This window comes from Nicotiana tomentosiformis, chromosome 2 (assembly GCF_000390325.3).
Source record: "Nicotiana tomentosiformis chromosome 2, ASM39032v3, whole genome shotgun sequence".
Classification (NCBI taxonomy): Eukaryota; Viridiplantae; Streptophyta; class Magnoliopsida; order Solanales; family Solanaceae; genus Nicotiana; species Nicotiana tomentosiformis.
In genome coordinates, this window is record NC_090813.1 from 125,873,739 (window position 1) to 125,901,222 (window position 27,484).

The 27,484-nt window shown below is 36.3% G+C and overlaps 2 protein-coding genes and 1 long non-coding RNA gene across 3 annotated transcripts; 2 read left to right on the top strand and 1 right to left on the bottom strand.

Moving 5' to 3' along the window:
• The first annotated feature begins 3,672 nt into the window (after positions 1–3,672).
• Positions 3,673–12,047, top strand: LOC104119212 (cystathionine gamma-synthase 1, chloroplastic-like). Its single transcript, XM_009630654.4, has 11 exons — positions 3,673–4,221; positions 8,246–8,349; positions 8,592–8,665; positions 8,803–8,971; positions 9,234–9,293; positions 9,390–9,593; positions 9,688–9,774; positions 10,273–10,380; positions 10,814–10,909; positions 11,007–11,125; positions 11,763–12,047. Exons 1-11 carry the CDS (start codon positions 3,783–3,785, stop codon positions 11,884–11,886), a joined length of 1,584 nt encoding a protein of 527 aa, XP_009628949.1. The 5' UTR covers positions 3,673–3,782; the 3' UTR covers positions 11,887–12,047.
• A 2,037-nt stretch (positions 12,048–14,084) lies between these two features.
• Positions 14,085–16,206, top strand: LOC108949051 (uncharacterized). The gene is made up of 2 exons (XR_001973823.3): positions 14,085–14,479; positions 15,433–16,206. It is a non-coding gene; the product is annotated as an uncharacterized lncRNA (long non-coding RNA).
• A 1,018-nt stretch (positions 16,207–17,224) lies between these two features.
• On the bottom strand, positions 17,225–19,198 carry LOC104119214 (uncharacterized protein At5g39570-like). Its single transcript, XM_009630655.3, has 2 exons — positions 17,635–19,198; positions 17,225–17,533 (listed from the first exon to the last, which is right to left on the bottom strand). The coding sequence occupies exons 1-2, from the start codon at positions 19,099–19,101 to the stop codon at positions 17,453–17,455; spliced, it is 1,548 nt and encodes a 515-aa protein (XP_009628950.1). The 5' UTR covers positions 19,102–19,198; the 3' UTR covers positions 17,225–17,452.
• Positions 19,199–27,484: the final 8,286 nt, after the last annotated feature.

Genomic DNA, 27,484 nt, shown 5'->3' on the forward strand with positions numbered 1-27,484 from the left:
GATGTGTTGAGATGTTTCCCCTCAAATGGGATGAGATTACTGCTAGCAAGATGTGATGTGATATCGACCCACACAGCATTGTGGTGAGACGGCTTAGCCGATCGGGCTGAGATCGGACGACATACCACGCACATGGTGGTGTTATGAGTGGATGTCTCGGGGTGAGATGACTGAGGTGATCGGGCTGAGAACGGACTCCGTGCCTAAAAGCACGGTAGTATATCGGTACTAAAGATCTCCCAACTTAAAAATATTAAAGCTTACTTGAAATTTACTTTTCTCCTAACTTGACCCCCTTGATACTAATTGAGACTCTTATTGATTTTATATTTTTTTTCTCCTTTTACTGTTACTCGTTCTATTGAGAGGGTGTTTAGTTTTACATACTAGTACTATTCCATATGTACTAACACCCCCTTTGCCGGGGGCACTGCATCTTTAATTGATGCAGGTGGTTCCATAGCAGGTAGTATTGATCAGTGATAGCAGCACAACCTCTCCGCAACTGACTTGGTGAGCCACATTTCATTTTGGGGTCTTGTATCTCTTGTCCTTTGTGTATATTGTTTTGAGGTATAGTTGGAGTCTTGTTGACGACACCATCATGCTACTCTTTTGTATCTATTAGAGGCTCCGTAGACATAGCGTGGGTGGTACCTTCGTTTTGGGAAGTCAATTTAGAAATATTGTATTTGTACCATATGTTTTCACATCTAAACTATGAACGTTTAATGTAATATTTTGGGGAAATCTTGAATGAAGTTCTAATTGTAATGAAATTTAGATTGTTCATATAACCTTCTCATTGTCTAATTAATGAATTATACCTTCTCTTTATTCATGGGTGAGTCTGGGTGGAAGACATTTGTACATGCTTGCTTAGCCGGGTTATCTCGGTTGAGCGTCGGTCGCGCTCCCCGAGGTCGGGGCGTGACAAAAATGATCGGGTCTGTCGGACCCAGTGTAAAGGGATAAGTGTAAATACTTAAGTATCCCTCCACGTGGGTGGTGACGGCGTCCTTGGGCCCGAGGACTACTACGTTCTTTCCTTCCCAGTTGCACTCCTTACGAACTTTGGGAAGAACATCTTCAGTCACAGAACATATGTACCTCGAGACTCCTTCACCCCGATCCTATTTGCGCGAGGACTTCTCGACTTTAAAGTCATTTGTAATTGAGCAGCCCCCGGGAATGAACACCGACAAAGGAGGCTCGACGGCCGGTTCGTTAGCGGCCACAACGGGGGAAGCCATTTCAAGGACAACCGCTTCAGTACCAGTGGCGGGTTGAGAAGATGAAGAGGCAACTTGTTAAGGCACGATTTTCGATGTTTTGGCCACTATCATCTGAGGGAGTATTTGAAAGTTTGAGAAAAGAACGCAAAGTTTTGGGAAAACGGGTTTTGAAGATGAAGAACATAGTATGAAGATTTGAAGAAAAATCTGGACAGAAATATGGAGATTGCTATGGAAATTGAAGAACAAGGATGAAGATATGAAGATTTGATGGTAGCTGGAAAGCTCGAAGGCAGTGATTTGGTTGAAAAGTAAAAAAAAGACAAAAGGAGGAAGCTTTTATAGGGAAACAACCGACACTTAACATTCGGAGGCGACCTGCCGGTGAGCGACACGTGTCCGAAGTCAGAACGATACGATTGATGAGACGTTTCGGCTCCCTCGTCGTAACATACGAAGGAAGGAACCAGAGTCATCTGTCGTTTCCCATCATGTCGGCAAGCCTACTCTCTTAGAAACGAGGAGACTATATGTATACGGATAAAATCGGGCTCACTGAACACCTCGATTTCCTGGTAAGACAAACAGAGCAGGAATGTGACCATAATAAATCAGAGTCAAAGCAAGGAGCCCCTCGTACCGGGGCTCGGGCAAAACACTTGCCCTCGGGGATGTCGGGGCCGTGTCCTCCGGGTTCGGTTCAAGGGTCAAGACTCCGGAGAGCATTACCCAACAACTGCATACGACTAACAAAGGGTCGTGATGTCCGTGACCAACTGGATATTACGGCCTGAATCTCGGCCCATATCAGCAGAAAATCAGTAATTAGCGAAACAAAAGATTTTTACCTTTTTTTAGAATTGTACTTAGGGTAAAACTTCCCTACTATATAAAGGGGGAAGATTATTATTCATGACACACATTGTAACACGCATATCAAGGCAATTTATTTCAATTCTCTTTGTTGTTCACAATTCTTATTCTTATTCTTGTGTTCTTTATAAGTACAAGCTTGGAATCGAGGGCAAGTTCTTCGTCAAGCCATAAACCGAGCTCGGAATCGCCCTTATCATCGGTATGGTCATTTATTACATTTTTCATTTGCTTAATCTAATGTCATTAATCACTTGTTATTGAATTAATTCACATATCCTTAAAATCATATATAAATTCAATTGTTATCCGTTTTTTAGAATAAACACGTACAAAGATTTAAACTAAATTATCGAGTTTGGACGAACCCATTGCTAATCTTCTAGCTTCAACGCTGATAGCGAGTGAAGCGCCCTTTTCTAACGTCAAGTGTAGCTACAGAGAACAAAAATTGAGAAGATTCAATTTTCTTTGGCATATGCTAGTACATTCATCTACCCTATCATCTTTCACATGCCACTCTCTTTCCAACTATCCATTTTTTTCTCCTACTAAAAGATACGTAGTTATTTAAAATTTTGGTTGAGAAGATAAAGTTTAGGCATGAATTAACAATGTAAAGATTATTTCTGCATAAATTTGTGATAACTAATAAAAGAATTATTATGCAATAATTAACATCGAGACCTTTATTAAATGTGGAGATTCCTTGGTGGTTGAGGTCACTTTTCACCTTGTTGACCTAAACTAGGGGTGTTCGTTGGTCGGTACGGTACGATATTTAGACATTTCAGTTCGATATTTTCGGTATTCGATTTCTTAAAATATTATACCAATACCGTACCTAATTAATTTCTGTATGGTTCGGTTTTTCTCCTTTCGGTTCGGTAACTTCGGTTTATTCGGTTTGAATACTAACTGGTATGTAGAGTCAGAGACTGTAATATTCTTAATTAAAGTACTCAAAAGTACAAAACTAAAAACGTTTGTTGACAAAAAAATTGTCCAAACCCACAAATATCAACCCAAAGAGAGAAAACTATACATAAAAGAATAAATTTGATCATTAAAAATGTCTTGTTACTTGCTTAGGGTTAATTGATGAACTTAGAGAATAAAGGAAAGTAAAATTTTAGATTTTTTTATATTTATGTTATAATTAATAATATGTGTATTATGCAATATAATATATATTTCGGTACGATATCGGTATTTTATTTTAAAATACCAAATATCATACCTAATATCAATTTTTTTTAAAAATTAAATCAAATACCATATCGAATACCAAAATATAGAATAACAAATACTAAAATTTTCAATTTTGATACAATAATTTAATATTTACTAAATTATGCACGTCCGTCGCCTAAACTACTTGGACCAACTAAAATTTAAGAACGGTCACATTTCCTCTCAACTATCATAATAGTATTGTACTATTGTGTTTTGCCCATTATTTAATTTTTTCCTTTTACAAGACGACAAATGTCAACTGCGCATATTCTCTTCTTCTCATAGTACAGTACCTTTTGTGATAAGTATTTAAACTTGTGTGGAACGCAACCCTGAACGAACTTTCATCTCTTTTTCATTTTTTTATATTTTCATTTTTCATAGAGAAAGGCAGGCCTCTTAGCCGTCGGAGAATTACATTTTAACCCCCTAGAACCAATGGCTGTCTCCAGCTTTGCTAGGGTAATTCCGTCATTCGATTGCCGTTCGGACCCCGATTTCTCCGGCAGTCTTCCGCCCCCGAAAGCCGGCGTTCGATTCCCCGGCAAGGCTAGCTCGGTGAGTCACCCATCTCAAGTACACGGCCTGTCTTCTCTGATATTCCGGTTTCCGCCGAACTTCGTGAGGCAGCTAAGCATTAAGGCTCGGAGGAACTGCAGCAACATCGGCGTGGCTCAAGTTGTGGCGGCGTCGTGGTCCAACAACCATGCCGGTCCTGACTTCACTCCGGCGGCTAATGCCGTCGATTCCTCCGCCGTTGCTCCGCTGGTGGAAAATGCGGCTTTTAATGATGAAACTGTACAGATTGAGGGTTTTACAGGTGTTAATAAATACGCTTCGTTTTTGAATTCCGATGGAAGCGTCGCTATTCATGCCGGTATGGTTCTATGGCCTCTCTCTTTGACGTCTTTGTTCTCGGTTTCCCCTGTTATGTTATGCCTTGGTTCGTGGATTATATTCTGAAAACTTTACCGTCTGTCACTGTTTATGTAACAATCTAAACTTGGAAAATCAACTGTTATCACATGTTATAACCAGAAATTTCAAAATTTATTTTTTTAAACTCCGTGCTTTCAACTTTTCCACGTAATGTGGAATGCCGGGAGTATAAAATTGGACGGTCCATCATCCATGCAAGAGGTTTTAGGCCTACAAGGCCTTTTACAATGTTGAATTTAAGAAAATGTCTTTTTTAGATCTCTTACGTGTAAAATAAATATTTCATGCGTGTAAAAGTAAATCTCCCATGTGTAAGAAAAGAGGTAGGGTCATAAAACTAAAAACAAGTTTGTAAAAGGTCAAAAAACCAATTGACTCTCCGTGCAATGGTGTGTAATGAATATATTTTTATCTTATAATGGTAACAGATATAGAGATTTTATAAAGTATCTAGGATTGAGGTGTAGTTGATTGATTAATTAAATGGTTTAAACCCAATGTTTACTTGACAATCTTGGAAGAGATGTGTCACGACCCAATTCCTCCTATAGGCCGTGATGGCGCCCAACGTCGGCCCTAGGCAAGCCAACGGTGAACTGACCATGTGATTACTCTTTTAATTAGTCACCAAGTAATTAAATTCCATTTATTAAGAAATTAAAGAGTAGAAATTTTTTAAATAAATAAGACGAAGGCACAGGAGTGAGCAAATGCAGTGAAATAAAACCCCAAAACCATAAAGTCTACTAGTAGGTGTTCCAAGTCCTGGTATCACAAGTGTATGACTCTAACTACTGTCTGAAATAAAGTCGACAGAAAAATAGATATAAAAAGAGATTCTAGGTGCTGCAGAACGGTTCAAGAAGCAGCTCACCACTAGGCCTCAGAATAACGGGGGTGCGCGCCGATATGACCGCAATTGTAGCGTGAGTACATAAACAACATGTACCCAGTAATTATCTAGTTTAACCTCGAAGAAGTAGCGACGAGGGGTCGATTTCGACCCTTACTATGGGCTTACAATAAAATGCAGAAATTCTACATAAGCATGAGTTATATAAACAATAATAAATACTCAATAACAAGCAGTAAATACATAGTTCTTTCACAAATCGTAAATTCCAGGTCAAATTCTGTCATTAATAATTACAACCTCTCAGGCCATAAAACAATATCAAGTATAATTAGGTTTCGTGTATTATTACGCACGATTTATGCCAAGGTCGTACGACCCGATCCGGAATAATGTGTACACTGCCGAGGGTCGAGCGACACGAACCATAAATGCATCTATTCTACTGCTGAGGCATTCGACCCGCTTCACAAGAAGAGAGGATACTTTATGAACATCCGATTCCAAAATTATTACAAGACTAATACACAAAGGAGCACAATTTCCATTAACGGTCTTTTTCAATTCCTCTGTCAAGTTCCAATATAATTTAGGCACTTTTAATTAACAAGTAGGGTGCAAACATTATAAATATTTTATGATTTGGGTCCTAAACTACCCGTACATAAGCATAATTAGTAGCTACGCACCGAATCTCGTCATCTCGTGCGTACGTAGCCCCCACAATTAGAAGCAAATAGTAATTTAAATCAGCTATGGGATAAATTCCCTCTTACAAGGTTACGTAAGAGACTTACCTTGTCTCAAAGCTCGCTTTCCGGCCTCAAATTCACTCTAAAGCCTCAACTCGGTGCCGAACAATCCGAAACTAGTCAAATGTTGTGTAAATTAATCAATACATGTTCAAAAGTTCATAATCTAACTATTAGAGTGATTACCCAATCCCAATTGGAAGATTCCTAAAATTTATCCCCGAGCCCACGTGCTCGGATTTCGAAAATTTTCGAAGATAATTGTTACCCATAACCTCACGAACTCAAATATATAATTTTCACCCAATTCCATAACCATTTTCGTGGTTAAATCCGATTTCTATCAAAACCTAGGTTTTTCATCTAAACCCAAAATTTTCATAATTTTTCATGTTAAAATCTATCCATAATATATGTATTTAACTTACATTTGATAGAAATTACTTACCTCCAAAATCGTCCAAAGAATGCAATAAGAGCTCCAAAATCGCCCAAAGAATGCAATAAATGAACCCAAAATGGCCTAAGTCCCGTATTAAAAGGACCTCACTACCTCCAACATTTCCACTTCTGCGGACTTGGGGCCGCATCTGCGGTGCCGCACCTGCGGAAAAGTCATCGTAGGTGCGGTCCTAGCCCAGGCTGGCTGACTCCGCTTCTGCGGACGGGCTCTCGCTTCTGCGGAGGATGGAGCGCATCTGCGGTCTTCTCATCACAGAAGCGAGGCCGCTTCTGCGCATGTTCCTCCGCTTCTGCGGACCACTGGCCAAATGGCCAAAACCGCTTCTGCGGCCAAGAGCTCACACCTGCGGCCAAAAGCTCGCCACAAGTGCGGGCACACCAGAACTGGTGCACCAGCAGCCCCTTTTGAGCTCTAACTCGATCCGTGCAACGTCCGAGTAGCACCCCAGGCCTCGTCCAAACATACCAACAAGTTTGTAAACATGAGATGGACTCCCTCGGAACGCGGAAAACAACACCAAAACTAAGAATCGCACCCCAAACCAACGAATCAACTTATGAACTTCGAGTTCTTCCAACTTGCTCCGAACGCGCCGAATCATACTTAAACTACTCGGAATGATACCAAAATTTGCGTGCAAGTCTTAAATCACCATACGGAACTATTCCCGGGCTCGGAATCCCAAACAGACCTCGATAACACCAAAACCTACTCCAAACCAAATTTAAATAACTTTAAAACCTTCAATAAACCAACTTTCAACTTTAGGCGCCGAAACACTCCCGGGTCACCCAAAACCCGATCCGAACGCACGCCCAAGTCCAAAATCATCATACGAACCTATTGGGACCATCAAATCCCGGTTTCGAGGTCGTTCACTAGAAATGTTGACCCCAGTCGAACTTGGCCCCTTTAAAGCCAATAACAAGGAACTAAGTGTTCCGATTTCAACCCGAACCCTTCCAAATCCGAACTAACCATCCCCGCAAGTCATAAAGTAGTAAAAGCACATACGGGGAGTCTTATTTAGGGGAACGGGGATCTAGAAAGCAAAACGACCGATTGGGTCGTTACAAGATGCATGAAATGAAATTTGTTTGGGGCCTTAATCAGTTTCCATTGATGTTTAGACTGAAGATGACGAATCACAGTGAAGGCTCTCAAATTGAGGATAAAAGTATGTAGCACTTCAAATTAAAATTGGATTGATTTTTTGGATATAAGGGTTTGAAATTTGAAAAGCGTTCAACTTTATTTATCGGTATGTTTGAATTAGCTCATAATGCTCAGTAGAATTGAGGTTCTACCAATCCAAAAAAAGAAAAAGAAAAAGAATTAAGGTTCTCTTTATATTTGCTCAATGCTCATTCTTGCTGTATGTGTTTTATGTGGGAAGGAAGAGAAGGAGGAGGAAATGAGGGTTTTCTGTGTATTCCCTCCGAACTTTTTCTTTTACCCTAACTCTTTATTGGAATCCAAATCCAATAAATAATGGTGGGTTGGAGTGGAATTCTTTCATTTTCCATTCCAACCCACCATTTCTAACTTGGATTTTGATTTCAACACTGTTAATTTTGTCCTTCTTTTCCTCTTCTGGCAAACCACAACAAAATGATAGAAAGAAAAAGGAATGTTGTTCCTTGAATATTGTTGCCCAAATGCATGAGGGTTGTTGGGTTGCCTCCTATGACAAAAAAAGTTTCTTTCGTCAAATAACATATACGCACTTTTATGTATATTCTCTTGTTTGAATGAAGAATATTTCAAGAATTACCTTTGTATAGTGCAACTGGCAACAACAAGGTTTTGAGAGGATAAGAGTAATTATGTGCTTTCATATCAGCTGTGTGAATGGAGATAAAAACATACTTTGTTTGTTCTTGTTCTTCTGCAGGTGAAAGGTTGGGACGCGGTATTGTTACTGATGCCATAACTACCCCAGTGGTTAACACGTCTGCTTACTTCTTCAATAAAACTTCTGACCTTATTGATTTCAAGGTATTTACTGTTGTTGTATTGGATTCTTGAGTTGAGTTAAAAAGATATTCACTCTCTAGTTCCAATGAAGAGTTCCTGGCTTGAAAGGGGAAATCATAGCACAGCCCTAGCCACTTGCTGTCAGCTTTTGTTAAATAGTATAATGATGTACCATCATATTGGTAAAAGAGAATGTTAAGCACATCTTTTCAGCAAGCTGAATTTGTCTTTGTGATTAATTTCACTTTATGATATTTTGGCAGGAGAAAAGACTTGCAAGTTTTGAATATGGGCGCTATGGTAACCCCACTACTGTTGTTCTAGAGGAGAAAATAAGGTTAGCTTTATCTTTGATTGACTAGTTTTTCATTTGTTTATTTTTGTCTGTCCTTTTTACTTTCTCTAGTTTGTCTTATGGGATTGGTACTAAGTGGCAATGTATTCTAGTAAATGAGGTGCTTGTATCTCTAACAGTGCACTCGAGGGCGCTGAATCAACCTTGGTAATGGCATCTGGAATGTGTGCCAGTACTGTAATGCTGTTGGCCTTGGTTCCTGCTGGTGGCCATATTGTAACAACCACAGATTGCTACCGGAAGACCCGTATTTTTATTGAGACGATACTGCCTAAAATGGGAATTACGGTACTTCCGCTAATCCAAATGCTTAAGATATCGGTCATTCTAGCTTTAAGTGTAGAGATATTACAAGATTTTTTGACAAGAGAAAAAAATGTTATTCAGAATTGAGTTGTTGTCTTTATTTTGGTAATGAAAATGAATGTCATAAATTCATTCTAGGCAACACTCTCCAAAAGCTGCTGGCGAATAATATAATCCTACCATAATGTTTCTCTTCTGTTAATTAATCTAAGGGGGAAAATGCTTAAGTGTTCCATTCCTGCAGGCCACAGTCATTGATCCAGCGGATATTGGAGCTTTGGAGTTAGCACTAAATCAGAAGAAAGTCAGTATGCAGACACACTGTTGCTTATCACTCAACATTTCCGAACTTAAATAGATAGAAAAATGAAGATGGTTTCCAATGTCTGGTACCTTGCAGGTGAATCTTTTCTTTACCGAGTCTCCAACAAATCCATTCCTGAGATGTGTTGACATTGAGCTGGTTTCAAAGCTTTGTCATGAAAATGGAGCCTTGGTTTGCATAGACGGGACGTTTGCGACTCCTCTTAACCAAAAGGCCCTTGCTCTAGGGGCTGACCTTGTTCTGCACTCTGCTACAAAATTCCTTGGTGGGCACAATGATGTACGTGACATCAGCTGGTGTTTTGACAATTAAACAACTATACCGCCAGTAGCAATATCAAACTGACTGCTTTGATGTGGTATACTTCATACAGGTTCTTGCAGGTTGCATTAGTGGTCCTTTAGAATTAGTTTCAGTAGTTCGAAACTTGCATCATATCCTCGGTGGTGCTATCAATCCAGTGAGTTTCCTTAATTGAAGTCTTGCTCGACTTAATTCCCTGGCGTACCATGCTGTATATGTGTAAGTTAAATTTGGTGAAGGAAAAATTGCTCCATAAAATGGACTTTAGCACTAGTACGGTATTTGGGTTGGTTAAAAATGCATGAAGTGTATGCCCATAAAATAAATAAATAAATAAAATGTATGAAGTCTTGGGATTAAGGCCTAGTCATGTTGATCAACTTACTTTAGGTCCAATATTCACTAGGCGTCTTTTATTCTTGTTAGAGGTTTCTATGCCAGTAGAAAATGCAGAGAAATTTTAATGTTTGAGAACCTACAGTTTTGAATATTGGATCGAGTCAGGTCTAAATGGAGTGACATGGATAGAGAGGATTCATAAAGCTGGGTCGAACTAGCTTGGGATTGCGGCATAGTGGTTGATGTTGTATGAAGTGTAGTTTGCATTTTAAGCTTGTATTGTATTGCAGTCTGATTCAATTTTCCCATCTACCAGAATGCTGCATATCTTATCATCCGAGGCATGAAGACGCTACATCTTCGTGTACAGCAACAAAACTCAACTGCATTGAGGATGGCCGAGATTTTAGAGGCTCATCCCAAGGTATCTAGGCTTCAATAACTCTTATCAGTCATGATTTGAAATTCAAACTTGGAACAGAGCACAATTACCTAATTGATATGCATGAGAAAAGTAAGAATTTTCAACTTGATATTGATTAAAGCAAACGCCAATCTTAGGAGCCTAACATTGGCATCACGATCTGTATTCTCTTACCTCTGTAAAATCCTACATCTTACCTGCTTGAATTAAGCTGTGGAGCTTCTATTTTCTTATACTCCTGTATAATCCACCTCAAGTCATGTAGCTACTTCATCCTAATGCATGATTGCCTGATTAATGAACATAGAAGTTGCTGTCATCCCACACTTTTAGCTTTTCTTTGTGCAGTTCAGTTAGAGTTTAGAGGTCTTGTTTTACTAGGATCTGTGTGGGTCTTGCAAGTGCTATCATATCTGAAAAAAATGAGTTGCAGGTGAAACATGTCTATTATCCAGGGTTGCAGAGTCATCCAGAATATCATATTGCAAAGAAACAAATGACTGGCTTTGGTGGTGTGGTCAGTTTTGAGGTTTGTATTTTATGATGAATCTGTGATTGTTGGTTAACCAAATATTCCTTTCATTTCCTCTACTTGCAGTAAATCATAAGGCTATAATTTTTATTAGGTTGACGGAGACCTCCTAACTACTGCAAAATTTGTGGATGCTCTGAGAATTCCCTATATTGCTCCATCATTTGGAGGTTGTGAGAGCATTGTGGACCAACCAGCAATAATGTCTTACTGGTATGTCAATATTCTATTCCATGGTTACTTATCCAAAATATATATTCTATTCTTAAGCTGGCGGTGTCTCTGTTCCCCCTTTAACTTTCTCCGAGCATGTTTGGGGAAACTTGAGGAAACTCAAAAAAATTTGATATCAAGGATTAACATCTTGAGAGGTGCGACAATAAAAATTAAAATAAATCAATAGAATGTAGAAAATCATTGAATGTTTGCTCCGATACAAGAGATCAGCCCCGAATCAAGATGTTCACACCTGATCCACTGTCCGCACTACATGCGGAAATTGAAATAGGAATTATAACCTCCCGCTGTACTGTAGTCTCCGGAAGTTTTGAGAAGTCAAGGTAGATTAGAAATGAAAATATTGGAAATCACATTGATAGAATAAAAAATACTTGTCTTCAAAATTTATTTTTTTGGTGTAAGAAATGTTTAGTTGAAAGTCTAGATCAGTCTATGGAGTTTTTGGATGTGTTAAGCAACTTGTAACTGGAAGTATGCTGTTATAGGTGTTGTCTGATTTTGGTGTAATCTTATGTACCATCTTGGTGCTTTTATCAATAAAATTTTTACCTTATAAAAAAAAAAAATATTGGAAACTTGTAAATAATATTGTTGTACATTTCGAAAACAGGGATCTTTCCCAGTCAGATAGAGCCAAGTATGGGATCATGGACAACTTGGTTCGGTTCAGCTTCGGAGTGGAAGACTTTGAAGACGTGAAAGCTGATGTTCTTCAGGCTTTGGAGTCCATATAGGCTATTTCACCTGCAACAATTTTCCTTTTCTTTTTTCCTTCTTTTTTTTGCGGTTTTGTCATTGATTTGAACTTCTATTATTGTTGACTTTCTCACTTGACCACCAATGGTTGGAATGTAATGAAAGGATCGTCAAGTAGATGATCCAATCCATTAGATTATCTGGATAGTTTAAGAAAATTTTTACTTGGCGAATATGTCAGTAATTTTCTTAGCTCGTTTCAAGAATGCCGTTTAAAAAATATATATTATACAATCAAAGCTTTTCGTAACATAAATAAAAGATTTTAATTTCTTTTAGGTTTGGTTTAGGCTATTCAAATGAGTAAATTAAGGGTGTGTTTGGTATGTAGGAAAATATTTTTTGGAAAATATTTTTTAATTTTCGCTTGTTTAGTTGGCTTAAATGTTTGGGAAAATATTTTCTTCATGAACTCATTTTCCTTCAATTGGAGGAAAATATTTTCCCATTGATTGAAAAGGCAGGCCCAGCCGGCCCTCTCCCCCCTAACCGCCTATCTACTCGTGTTCGTAGCTCGATCGGAGGTTAAGACTGTGGTCCGATGAAAAAAACAAAAGTTGTCTATATTAAGTGATATGTGAATTGCTCAGTAGTGCTTCGCCACTACCCTAGCTGGCGGAAATAGCTCTCCTTTTCTTTTTAGTTCCACTGAAAAAGTCTTTTCTTACTTCGCCGATCTGAACCACTTCGAGTCTAATCAACAGCGGTTACATCATATTAAGAGGGCCCAGGCTTGTATAGGAAATCCCAATAGTAAAATTTGGCATGAGATCAAAGGTTTGATTGAGAGCAGTCAACCTACGAGCACGGAAGAGCATGGTACCGCTCGAAAAGCAATCCATATGATCATAAAGAAAGGCTTGCATATACGTCTTTCTAGCGTACACACGATTCCTTTCGATTGGAGCCTGTCGCTACCTGGATCAATCAGCCTATTCTAGTTCGATTTGTGTCATCCGATTTTAGGAAATTCATTCAATCGTGAAGTTGCTTCACACCTTGCCATATCGAGGAAATGAAAATGAACTTGTCCCTAAAAAAAGAGAAGAACTGGAATGGGAGACATTTTTCAAAACTCTTTTCCAACCTTCCTCTCATTCCCAACCTCCACCAACCCACCCCATACCCCGAACACGCCCCAACTCCACCCACCCCATCCTTGCCCCACCCCCATCCCTACCCTAAATAAAAATATTATTAATAGTACTTTCTTTTCATGTTATAGATAGAGTTTTTTTTTTCGTTCCAACAAATGAGTATTTTGTTTTCACGATATAAAAAAAAAATTCTTTCATTTTAAAAAAGTACTTTCTTTTCATGATGTAGAAAAAATATTTTCTTTCATTTCAATAAAATGATGTAAAAAAATTATTTTCTTTCATTTCGATAAAATGAGTGCTTTATTTTCATGTTGTAGAAATAATACTTTTTTTTGGTTATGGAACACAAATTTCAGCATTGTTTTTGTGTAAAAAGTAAAGAAACGCATTAGTTCCTTTGGGTTTTTGTGAATTTTTAGAAGAATAATTAAATTCTTGAAGAAAATAGAGTCATGAAAATGTTGAGTATTTGTGGGGGGGGGGGGGGGGGGAGGAGCACATGAAACATAGGGACTTGGGGGAAGGAGGTGAGGAGAGTAGCATAAAAAAATATTTTCTATTCTCTAACCAAACACTAGAAAATATTTTTCGGAAAAAAGTTTTCACTCACCAACCGAACAAGTAAAAATAAGTGATAAAACCAGTCATTTTCTAGGAAAACATTCTACATGAAAACATTTTCATTCGTACCAAACACACCCTAAGTTAAGCTTTTATTTCTCATTAATCGATAAATATACCTACCCTCTTGGTTCTGGTTGTTATTTCTTCACGTACATTCATTCATTTTCTTTTTTATTATGACGATTTTATTTTGATTTTTCTGAGTCAATTAATAATATTTCATATTGAAACAAAACTTTAAAGAAATTAATCCTTAAAAAGATTACTTTATAGCTTTGCATTCAAAAAGTTAGAAAAGTGAACTTTAAATAAAAATATACATGAATTTTATTTAAAAAATTATAGTATCTTTTAGACCGATTATATTGAGTTGGCCCTAAAATTTAGAACCTATGTGAGACTAGTAGTTGAAAGTCAAGGATTTTAAGATGGTCCAAGAGTACAACATATTTGGTGAAATCTCAATCTCTCTCTCTATCTCTCTCTCTTTGAAGCACAACAAAGGCCAAAAAGATGCAAATGCAACTACGAAGAGATCGAGCTCTGCAATAAAGGAAAGGAAAAAAAACTAGGAAGAGCTTAAGAGCAGTGATGAAAAGAGTATGGTCCTTGGTGGATGGTTCAAGTTATTCACATGATATATAACCTGAATGTTCACACACTCCACATATAGAAGCTATTAGTTGGGTGATAGACGCTTCCACAGCTGGAGGATATAAAGGCATCTTAATTAATTCCACCTGCGCCAAGAATTAGATAGAAGCCACCAGTAAACCAGTTTGAGTGGAAATCTTGGGCAGCTGCCAAAGAGAATGGGTTAAAGTTTGCCAACAAAGGCCAGATAGAAGTAAGCATTTTAATTCTTGTATTCTCTTACTTCCACATCTGGGAAATTTTTTTCTATTGTTGCTTCCTAGTTCCTAGCTAGGGGAGAAGACAAGAGAGCGGATTCTCAGCTATCCTAAGTGGCAATCCTATTTTTGTTGCTTTAGCATGCGTCTTCTTCTGCTGCATCTTTTTCGGAAGATGAAGTAGGTAGTTCACTTATATAATTACTAGTACATGTTAATTATAGTAATTGATATTCTACAAATTTAAAATTTTCAAAAATTTATTATCAAGTTAAAGAAAAGTATCACAATGGGACTCTTAACAATTTATTTTGTCATTATCTTTCTGTTAAATTAGTTTTCATCTCGTTAAACCTTAATTGTTTACCCATAAAACAGTATAATTGAATTTATACGTTGTTTCTAGACAAGTGAATTAATTTGATCCTTAAATAATGAAATAATTAAAGAAATGCACAATACTTAACCTTGAAATTATGATAAAATCACGAAGAACAATGATTTGAGAGTAGAGCTTCCGGGCACAACAGTGATGAAACCAAGTAACAAGAAAGTAAAATTGTATAAAGCTTTTTATTGATTATAGCGTAAGTTTGCCGGGAAAATCGTGTCTTCCACAATGATAACAAAGATCACTATTTATAGTTGCACCTAGGGAATAAGGTCCTAGGATCATGCCTTCTTTAATGTCAATTATGAGGGTCATTGAAGAAGGTGTAATGGTGAACATAAATTCTTTGTAACGGGCAACGCACTAAATGCTGTGGAATATTCTCCATTAAATGCTACTGGGCGGAGTGTATTTATTGCAATTTTTATGAGCGTTATTGATGATAGGCTATAATTACATATTTTAGTCGCTTATTACACTCTAACTTACTGCACTTTAATTAAGTTTGAGCTTTAATCGCTAGTGTTTTGCACTAATTGTGTGTTTTATGCCTTGTAGGAGTGATTTCGAGCTATGTAGATGTTAGAGAATGAATTCAAGTGATTTGGAGCTTTGAAATCTGAGTAAAAGCCCAAGGAATTAAGGCGGGATCGTGTTCGGGGATCAAATTTGATAGTTAAGAACGAACGAAGAATCGAGTAGGTATATTGTGCACTGTCTAGTAAAATCACATAACTTTTCGCTAAGAACTCCATTTGGTCTCCACAATATATGGTTGGAAAATAATTCAAAGAGCTACAACTTTCATGTTTTACATTTTTTCAAATTCCACACAGAACAGAGTAAAAAATGCGGTCGAATCCTAGGCCGCGGATCTAGCCGCGGATGTGAGGCAGAACACTGGGTAAAATCCGCGGCCAAATTCGCGGTTGAATCCGCGGCCGCGGACGTTCTGACCTGAAAAAGTGTCCTTTTTGCGTAGGAGAAGGTATAATTGTTTGGGCTCAACCCTACTTGGTATATATACATGGAAAATGGTATTTTGAGAACTTTTGACATACCTTTGACATACTTTTGACATAATTTAGACCTAAGGAGGCTAAGGAGACTAGGGATTCGACCTAAGGAGGCAAGAACACACTAGGAGAAAGGCGGAGAATTCTTCTACAAGTTTCTCACATCCTTCTTCCTATTTCCATTATTTGTTATGAATTCTAGTATTGTAGTTATGCATATTATTATGAATAGCTAATTTGTTATCTAGGGTTTTGATGGAACCTTTTGGAGGATGAATTCGTGTTATGTTTTAATATAATTGAGCCGTTAAATTTCTCTACTTGTTCAACTATGTGTTTGTTACTGTTGATTGAATGGCCATCAATTGACTTTGCCTATTTAGTGTGTACTGCTTGAGAGAGTATATATTTAGGTAGTTGTTGAACAACATCACTCTTAACATATGTGAGAGATCAATACAGAAGGTTTAAAGGCGGGATTAAAGATAACGAAACCTTGGTGCGATCGTAGTGAGCGGTGAAATAAGTTTCAGCCAGTGTAGTTCGAGAGAATACATCTAGTAAATTGCGGTAATTGCTCGAGAGAGAATTACGACAACCAAAGTACTCACGATCGGTAGAGAATATTTAAGCGAAATTATAGAAGACACAACGGGAAGGATTCCGACAATTGGGGAAATCATAACTCCAGACCTCCTTAGTCTTGTCTTCAATCCTTATCCTTGTTAATTGATAGTTGTACTGCTTTCTAGTATTTGTTAGTTAATTAGATAAAAATAAACATTATAATCTTTATAATTAAAAAATTATTTGGACTTGTATTTCTTAGCAATATTGAACAATTATAGCTAAGCCTTAGTTCTCTGTGGGATTTGACTTCGGACTCTTAGACCGGATTATATTTGTAGCGACCGCTTATCTTTTTTAGGACTAGAGTTGGGCGTGATCAGTTATTCTTTCCGGTGACAGACAATATAATTGCCTTCGATTTTAGCTATGCCAGTCTTAGGTTCCACTTGTCCCTATTTTGAAAAGCCACTTAGCCTAACATATTTTATCCTATATACTTATCATCTTTAGAAGTATACTTTATGTCAACTGTTGTTTCAATAAAGTGGACGAAACAGAGTACTCTACGCACTTTTCCCTTCTATCGCCCCTATAGCATTGGGTACATACTGTTCTTTCAGCTAAATTTGAACATGTCACAACTTACGCTTTTGAATATTGATCCTGAGACAATGACACAGCAAAAGAGAATTTTTTATGGCATAGTATCACCTGAAAAGTCTGGAATTTTATTATAGTAGAGAGAAGAGAAGCATAATACCTAATACAGATAACTACCAACATTTCCTTGTCTCAACATACAAAACACTGAATACATAGATAATTTTTATTGACTAATAACTAGTAAAATGGCATGAATCTTGAAAAGCACTCTACTTAATCATCAGTGTTTGCAATGGAACAAACAGTAGGATCGAAGAGATCGATGCCAACTTATTTACTATAACTTGTAATAAGGGATGAATATGGAGCAGGTGACAGAAGCAGTCTACTCAATCATCGGAGTGTTTGCGATGGTGGCGCTGCTTATTGCGATGTTTCTTCTCCTCGTCATCCTCATCGTCGTCATCACCCTGCCAATTTATCAGATCAAATCAATGGAAGAATAAAAATCTAAGTCGCATGTTACTGAACAAAGATAAGTACATTCCGTTTGTAATCAAGTATTACTTACATATTTCTTGCGACCATAATCTTCATCATCATCGTCACGCCTCCCATAACTAGGCTTCTTGTAGTCCTCTTCCTCGGACCTTCCATAACTAGGCCTCTCAATTGTTGACCTCCCGTACCCTTCGCTCTCTGTCGTATCGTAGCTTGAACGGCCATAACTCTTTGATTTCCCTCCATAACCATACCCACTCTCCTCTTCTTCCTCCCCGTGGTTTTTCTTCTTCCCGTATCCACCAGATCCATATTCATCAGAGTCGGTCTTTCGCCCATAAGCCGACCCGTATTCTGAGTTTTTCTCCTCCTCATCATCACTTTTTCTTCTATACCCGGATCCAGGTTTACTCCTATATCCACCAGATTCATTTTCATCAGAATCGGTCTTTCGTCCGTAACCAGACCCGTATTCCGAACTCTTCTCCTCGTATTCACTTTTCCTTCCATATCCGGATGCAGGTTTACTCCCATATCCGGTAGACACATACTCATCAGAGTTCGTCTTTCGTTCATAACCAGATCCATATTCCGAGCTTTTCTCTTCGTACTCATTTTTTTTTCCATATCCTGATCCGTACTCATCAGAATCAGTTTTTCGTCCATAACCAGAGCCATATTCTGAACTTTTCTCTTCATACTCACTTTTCCTTGTATACCCTGATCCATATTCATTAGAGTCAGTCTTTCGTCCATAACCAGACTCGTATTCTGAGCTTTTCTCCTCGTACTCGCTTTTCTTTCCGTGCCTTGATCCATACTCATCAGACACAGTTTTTCCTCCATAGCCAGACCCGTATTCAGAACTTTTCTCCTCATACTCGCTTTTCCTCCCATAACCTGATCCATACTCAGATGTGGGTTCTTCATCATATTTACTCTTCCTCCCATTCCCAGCAGATCCGTAATCGGAACTTGGCTTCTCGTATTCACTCTTTCGCCCATACCCTGATCCATATTCTGAATCGGGCTCACTCTTTCGACCGTATCCAGATCCATATTCGGATTTGAGCTCCTCATCCTCGTCGCTCTTCCGTCCATATCCCTTTTTGGGTTTCTCGTACTCAGTCCGGCTTCCATACCCGGTTTCATCAGATTCAATTCCACTCCCACCATCGCTAGGACGATTCATCCCGGGCTTGCGCTGAGGCTTCTCATCTTCATCATCCTCTTCCTTAGATGGGCGGGAACGCGAGGGACGAGGCTTGGTCTTGGGCTTGGAATAGCTTTGGTACTCATTATCAAGAGCTTCATCAGCATAGGCAGATGGCTCTGCAGAGGAAGAGTAATGGGGACGATCGTAGTCGAAGTCGGCGGAGGCGGAAGACGTCGGAGGATAGCAAGTCTCCTCTGAAGGCGGAATTGGGCGGCCGTATGTCAAGGAAATATCGTAACCGCCACCATAGGGAGTGTGATCATACTCATCGAATTCAGGGACATCGTCATTGTCGCGGTGACCTTTTGGGTAGTAAGACATGGTTTGTGGTAATTAATTTCTAGATTCTTCTTCTGTAGCTTAATTTCTTCTTTGATTTCACAAGAAAAATGAGCAGTAAGTTGAAACATAAAAGGAGGGAAAGACAGTTAGGAGTCGTTGGACTCGGAAACGAGGTTGTTACTCCTATTTGTTTAGAGGAGTTGTTATCCAGTACACGTGTGCCTTCTGAAATCACTCAAATTAACGGTACAGATTATTTTAGTGATAGATGGTTTCATAATAAACGGTAATCATTATTTGAGTTATTATAAAATCCCACTAAGTACTTATAGATAGTAAATTTCATGGGTGGTTGGTCCATTACTCAAAAGTCGTTTTTCTTTTTTTATTAGGTAAAAGTTATTTAACTTTGTATACATTATCCAAAAGTTATTTTTTTTCCTTTTGTTATACAAAAAATATTTTACTTTGTTCTAGTTACCACAATAGTCACCTTCATCAGATTTTATAATACTTTTACCTGAAAATTATGCCATTGACATTATAAATTCTCTTGTTTATGTAATACCTTCTATATAATATATTTTACATAGGTATATTATTTATAATTGAAATAAATTTATATTATTTTATTTATTATTTTTATAATATATCCGTACATTTAATATTTTTCATGACACTCAATTTGTTTAATCATATTCAAACATGAACATATTTTAAAATATAAATATGACAAAACATATTTATTTTTTAATATTTATTTGAAATAATAAAAACAGATTTTTAATAAATGAGTTTTTTATAGTCAGTAAAACTTTAAAAAATCAAAGATATTTTGTGCTTAATATTAGGTTTTAAAGCTTTATTTGTTAATATTATTTATTTAAAAGTACTAATTTGATGTGCCAGTATTCTAAATATGGGTATTTTATTCATTAGATTAACAAATATGGCTTGGCTGATAAATCTGTGAGTTTTGATTTTATAATTTTTATTAAAAATATTTCATTAGGCATGGTTAAGAACATTAACTTAAGATTTATTCACAATAATGTTATTAACATATTTAAAATGCTACCTATATATCTTGAAAATTAACGTTAAGGAAAAATCATATGTACGAATATTATAAAATTAATAAATAAAATAATATAAAGTTTATTTTCTTGTAAATATCTTGGTATTGACTATATGGAGACATATTCTCCTATGGCATATGAAATCACTTTTGGGTTTTAGTTTGGTAGTACATGAAATACTTTATATGATTATAATAAAAATCCCTGAAGGATTTTAATTGTTCTAAAGCACATAAAGATTCCTGAAAAATTTGTTAAATTAAGCTTCTTCAATGACATATATGATTTGTCTAATGTCTTAGTGCAGTTGGTGCACTTATATTTCTTGCTAGAACTATGAGTATAACAATATGCTGGCAAGATTTAAATTTACTCCTATTTGAAGATACTGGAATGCGATCAACATTATATTGCAAAAGGGAATCATTGATAAAGATTTTTTTATCCTAATAAATATTGTCAAATTTTGTTGGTTATGCAAATTTCTTGAAGTCCGTTCTTCAAATAATCTATTTGCATATGAAGGAGATGTATGACTTTTCTTTTTTTAAAAATGGTGCTTGTTTATCTTAATTGAAAGACAATGATGATTGTTTATCTCAATTGAAAGAAGGATATATTGAAGGAGACAGAATAAAGCACATTTCAGCAAAGTTCTTTATGAGACAATCTTCAATAGAATGATGAAATAGATATTCAATAAATTTGTTTGCCTAATATTTTGGTGGATATGTTAAACTTACCAACCTCAACATTTGAGGAGTTGAGAGACAAAACTGGAACGCATTGTCTTCGATAAATAAAGTAATATTTTTATTAGGTGGAGGCAAATACGCACTATACTCTTTTTTCCTTAGCTAAGGTTTTATCCCACTTGGTTTTACTAACAAGGTTTTTAATGAAGCAACAAGTAATGCGTATTACAAGATGTGTGATATTTTTTCTTCACTGGGATTTCTTTTTCCACAGGTAAAGTTTTAACGAGGCACATTTTTTGGATCATCCGGGGGGGGGGGGGGGGGATGTTATGAAATATATTATTTATATGGATATCGACTACATAAATATAAATCTCACTACTCTTCTCCATTATGTAAATAACCTCACCATTATTCTTCACCATTATATATGGTTGTAACTCTCACACCTTCATAACCTCTTCTATGATCTTCCCTCGTGATCTCAATAGTTAATATCGTATTTCTGACATCCCTTGTATTACTTTAATATTATTTTATAAATAGAAGATTTGGGCATCACGTTATACACACTTGGTACATTTGATGAAATACGAAAACTCTTTTATCTATTTGCTATAATTTTAGTACTAGTTTGTTAACATAAACGAATTACTCTTAATTTCGTCAATTGATTCATGTGTCTAGTTTTGGAAAGGAAAAAATCCAAAACTTGTTGTGTACTCCTATAAATTAATTTTTTAATTTTTAATATAGCAAAACCTACCAAATCAAACACAAACACCCTAGTCATATTACTATGGTTGAAGGGTACATACTCCCCACAGACAACAACAACAACGACCTAGTATATTCTCATTAGTGGGTTTGGGGAGGGTCGGATATACGTAGCCTTACTCCTGCCCTGGATGGGTAGAGAGGTTATTTCCGATAGACCCTCAGCTAAAGAAAAGATGAAAGAAGTACTGATAGTAAGTAATAACAATACAAGATATTTAGAAACTCGAGACTAAGATAACAAAATAAAAGATGAAAGAAGCACTTATAACAAGTAATACAATACAAGATATGTAGTAATAGCCATATAAGGATAAAATAATACCATACTAACACTAATACTACTGAACTAAGGAAGACGAAGGGAAACACTCGATTACCTACTAACCTTCCATCATAATTCTCAACCTTTATACCCTCTTATCAAGGGTCATGTCCTCGATTAGCTCAAGTTGCGCCATGTCCCGCCTGATCACCTCTCCGCAAGACTTCTTTGGCCTACATCTACCCTTCCTCTGACCCTCCAAGGACAACCTTTCACACCTCCTGACCGGGACATTTTTGCTTCTCCTTTTAACAGGTTTGAACCATCGAAGCCTCGCCTCTCTCATCTTATCCTCCACAGGGGGCACTCTCACCTTGTCCCTAATAACTTCGTTCCTAATTTTATCTAACCTAGTATGCCCACACATCTATCTCAATATCCTCATTTCAGCAACTTTCATCTTCTTGACATGGGAGTTCTTGACTAGCCAACACTCTGTCCCATATAACATAGTCGGTCTAATCACTACTATGTAGAACTTACCTTTAAGTATTAATGGCACATTCTAGGTCAATGAACACCATATGCAAGTCAATTTTTTCATATGTACTGGACCACCAATCTTTTCACAAGGTGAATGGCTTCCGTAGTCAACCGTCCCGATATGAAACCAAACTGGTTTTGGGAAATGGACATACTCCTCCTCATCCTCCCTTCTATCACCCTCTCCCAAACTTTCATCGTATGGTTTAACAACTTAATACCCCTATAGTTATTGCAGTTTTGGATATCCCAAGTTGTATTTATGTCAAATCAAATAATAACTTAAAGAGTTACAAATTAAATAATGTTATAAAATAAAGACTATAAAAGAAATAAACTGAAGACAAGTATAGAGGGAGATTGATATTTTATTCAACTTTCAAAGTTATGTTCATAATGAACTGAAAACTCTTCTATTTATAGAAGAAAAGAAGTAGCTGCGAGGCTTTTCAGGAAGCAGCTGCAAGACTTTTCTTTAGCTGCTTGTAAGCTGTCTGCATGAGCTGCTTGTAACCTGCCTGTTTAATAAGTAACTGCTGCAAATCATTTCATTGAGTTACTTGCAACTTGCCTGCATGAGCTACTTGTAAGTTGTCTGCATGAGCTGCTTGTAGATAAACTTCAACAGAGTACTAAATGGATAATCTTTTTCAGGAAGATTATCTATATTGGAGTAATGAATGGACATCCACAATATAATATTTTCATAACACTCCCCCTTGGATGTTCATTAAAAGATAATGTGCCTCGTTAAAACCTTACTAAGAAAAATCCAGTGGGAAAAAATCTAGTGAAGGAAAAAGAGTATACATATTTAGTAATACGCATTTCTAGCTGCTTCATTAAAAACCTTACAAGAAAAACCCCATAGGAAAAAACCTTAGTAAGGAAAAAAGCGTAAAGTGCGTATTTCACTCCCCCTGATGAAAACCTTATTTCAAATATTTGAGTCTCCGTATTCCAATCTTGTATACCATCTTCTCAAAAGTTGAAGTTGGCAAAGACTTAGTGAACAAATATGCCGGATTGTCACTTGAACGGATTTTTTGCACATCAATATCACCATTTTTCTGAAGATCATATGTGTAGAATAATTTTGGTAAAATGTGCTTCGTTATCTCCTTTTATAAATCCTCCCTTTCATTAGGCTATGCATGCAACATTGTCTTCGTATAAAATTGTGGATCTTTTATCACATTCCAAACCACATTTTTCTCGAATGAAATGAATCACTGATCTCAACCATACGCATTCCCTACTTGCTTCATGAATAGATATTATCTCAGCGTGATTTGAAGAAGTAGCAACAATAGATTCCTTTGTGGAGCGCCATGATATGATAGTACCTCCACATGTAAACACGTACCCGGTTTGAGATCGAGCTTTATGGGGATCAAATAAATAACCTGCATCTGCATAACCAACAAGATCTGCACTACCTTTGTTAGCATAAAACAAACCAATATAAAGAGTTCCATTTAAATATCGCAATATATGCTTAATCGCATTCCAATGTCTTCGTGTAGGAGAAAAGTTATATCTTGCTAGTAAATTAACAGAAAATGCTATGTCAGGCCTTGTAGCATTAACAAGATACATAAGTGCACCAATTGCACTGAGATAGGGTGTTTCAGGACCAAGGAGTTTCCCATCCTCTTCTGGAGTTCAGAACGGGTCCATATTTACTTCAAGTGATCGAACAATTATTGGTGTACTCAATGGGTGCGCTTTGTCCATGTAAAAGCGTTTTAAGACCATTTATGTATAGGCAGATTGATGGATAAAGATCTCGTCTGCTAAATGTTGAATTTGCAAACTAAGACAAAGTTTTGTCTTTCCAAGATCTTTCATCTCAAATTCTTTCTTAAGATATTCAATTGCCTTTTGGAGCTCTTCTGGAGTTCCAACAAAATTTATGTCATCAACATAAATAACAAGTATAACAAATTCTGATGCTATTTTCTTTATAAAAATACATGGACAAATAACATCATTTATGTAACCTTCTTTCAATAAATATTCACTAAGGCGATTATACCACATGCGCCCAGATTGCTTTAAACCGTACAAAGATCTTTGTAATCTGATTGAATACATTTCTCGAGATTTTGAATTTGCTTCAGGCATTTTAAATCCTTCAGGGATCTTCATATAGAATTAATCAAATGAGTCATATAGGTTATGACTTACATTTAAATGGCATGACATTTTCAGGTGTCTGGACTACAGGTCCGATCCTCACAATCTTTTACAATATTGTGTACTATATTGTATCAAATATATCGTCGACGATCATTTCGTATCAGTTTGCAAGCGACATAACTTGTTGAGATCTCATCACTTTTTTTTTATTTTCAGGTACATGAACTTCTTCTGGAGTTTCATGAAATGTTATGTCGTGGGCTCTTCCAGAGCTTATTTCCTCCTTATTATGATCATTTTGATCATTTGCTCCTATTCTTTTCAAGGATTGTTACCTTTGGAACCGATTGGTCTAACACGCTTCTTGCGTACAGTAAACTCTATCCTTCAGGGACTTTAATTTTAATAGGAGCATTTACAGGTGAAATATGATATTTAATTTTGGATCAGCAAATGCTTCTGGCATTTGACTTGAATTATCTTCTAAGCAAGGACCATATTAATGATAATTCGATTCATATAACATATTTTCCAGCTGTTTTATTCCATCCCCCAAATGTTAGAAAAGCTAACTCATATCCCCAATCTTCTTTGGGAAACATATCTTTGTGCATTGTGGTAGAGAAATTAATCATATACTACACATCAAAAGTTATTAGATAGTAAAAATATTTGATTTTTTATCCTAAACCAATTGTGAGGGAAGGACTTATCATATTTTGTTGGTTTGATGCATACAAGTGCTGCTGTATGCAATTTAGAAAATTTTAGACCAACACATGAGGCTTTATTCTCATAAATAATAGTTTAGCCATTAATAGGAGGTATTCAATGCTAAACTAGCTTGGATATAAACCAGCATCATCAAGATGAACTATCTTGATTTCATAATCTAAAAATTATGCTCTTAATTGAGAAAGACAATTTCAAATGCCAAACTGTAGGTTGATAATAAACATACATGTAACCATCTTATATATGCATCTATAAGTGGTTCACATGATAGGTGAATGAGCCCATATTCACCTTTTATATATTCCAGAATTCGAAAATTTTAGTCCCAACTTTAGCTGGTATAATCAAGTTATTATGAGAACAAGCAACACAAGAAAATTCTTGAAGAATCTTCTAGTTCTTTAGTATATGCTTATCTTAATTCTCAAATAGCTCATTTAAAAATGACAAATAAAAACTTCAAGTTTATCATGGCATGTGCTATCTCTAAGTAAACTTTTGGTTTACTATGGCATAAACTTTTGTATCAGTAAATTTCTGATTTACTGTGGCTACTTTTGTATCAGTAAATTTCTGATTTACTGTGACTGCTTTTGCATTAGTAAACTTCTGGTATATTGTCACATACATATTTACCCCATATGATTGTGAAAATATAAAGATTTTTAATCTTTCAATCATTTCTAGTCTCAGTATGATAGTCATATGTATTAGTAAATTTCGGTTTATCATAAAATATGTTTTGACCACAATAATGACAAATAATCTCTTCGGGAACCTTCCATTTATTGTCCACAATCAAATATTATTCAGACACTACTTGTGTCATGTGTCTTCTAGACAAACAGTTAGCTCTTCAAGAGCTTTTGTTGTACTACCAAATATTGCTCAGATACTTCTGGTGTCATGAGAGAAAATCATAATCAAATGAACAACATAAAGCTAATTCTAAATTTATAAATAACGAAAATTAAGAATTTTAATATTTCTACCATTAACTTTATGACAAATATCTCCTTCAGGGAGAAATATCATTAACATCTGAATATTTTGTATCAATACGGCAACCACATAGTCATTGCATCTTTTAAGGAAAGATACACAAGTAGTTATTTCCTTCGGGGAACTCAATAACTAACCATAATATATTAATGTGGTTGTAGTAGAAAGTATTCTACAAGAATGCTTTTGATACTTAGTAAAATTATCCAAGATATTTTATGTACAACAAGTACGTGTGGCAATAATCTTTATGCTACAAAAATAATATTTATATCCTCTATTATTCTACCTCTTCAGGAGGTGAGTTGTGATATTTCTTCATTCACTCCAGGGAATGAAAATGTGATTCAAAAATAACTGTGAATAGCTCATTATTTTGTTTAAGTACATAAGGATACTACTTCAAAATAGTTTCCTACTTCAGGAGGAAATTTCAATTGTATTACTTCTTCAGGAGCAAATTTAAAATACGAAATATTGAGTATATATTCTCTCAATCATATTAACTCTTCTGGAGGTGAATTGTAATATATTTATAATAAGAGCGTGTTCATATTTATGACTTTATTAATATTATCACATTCACTTTCGGGAATAGATTAATATTTATCAAAAATTCTCATCCTTTAGGAAATCGAACATAATTATCTGAACGCACATTAATCACATCAAATTGTGATGTTTCAACCTCTTTTAAAATTTTTACTACTTCAGGAGCAAATCGAGGCGTGCATGTAATATAAAGAATATTTCTCTAGCTTATCTTTAATTGTAACCATAGAAAGTCTAAATTATCACTTCTGATGGTCATAGGCATATACCACTTCTGGTGGTTAACAAAATTTAGTTACAATGAGATATATGAAATATAACCACTTCTGGTGGTTGTATATTTCTAGCAAACTCTGCTGGAGTTTAAGTGGATCTAACAATGGTATCCACTTTGTAATCCTTTATTAAGATAATAAGGATGAAAACAAATACCAAAATAGGTACTGTATACGTAACATATAACCAAGCAAGCGATGATAATGATATTAAAATATAAGCAAAAGGCTCAAATTAAATTATGCAAATTTGGCCACTCCATATGTAAGTGATATCTACATCATTACTGCCAAGAAGAAAAACCCACCACCTCAAGGATATAATCTGCCTTATGATGCTCGGAATGAACAAGA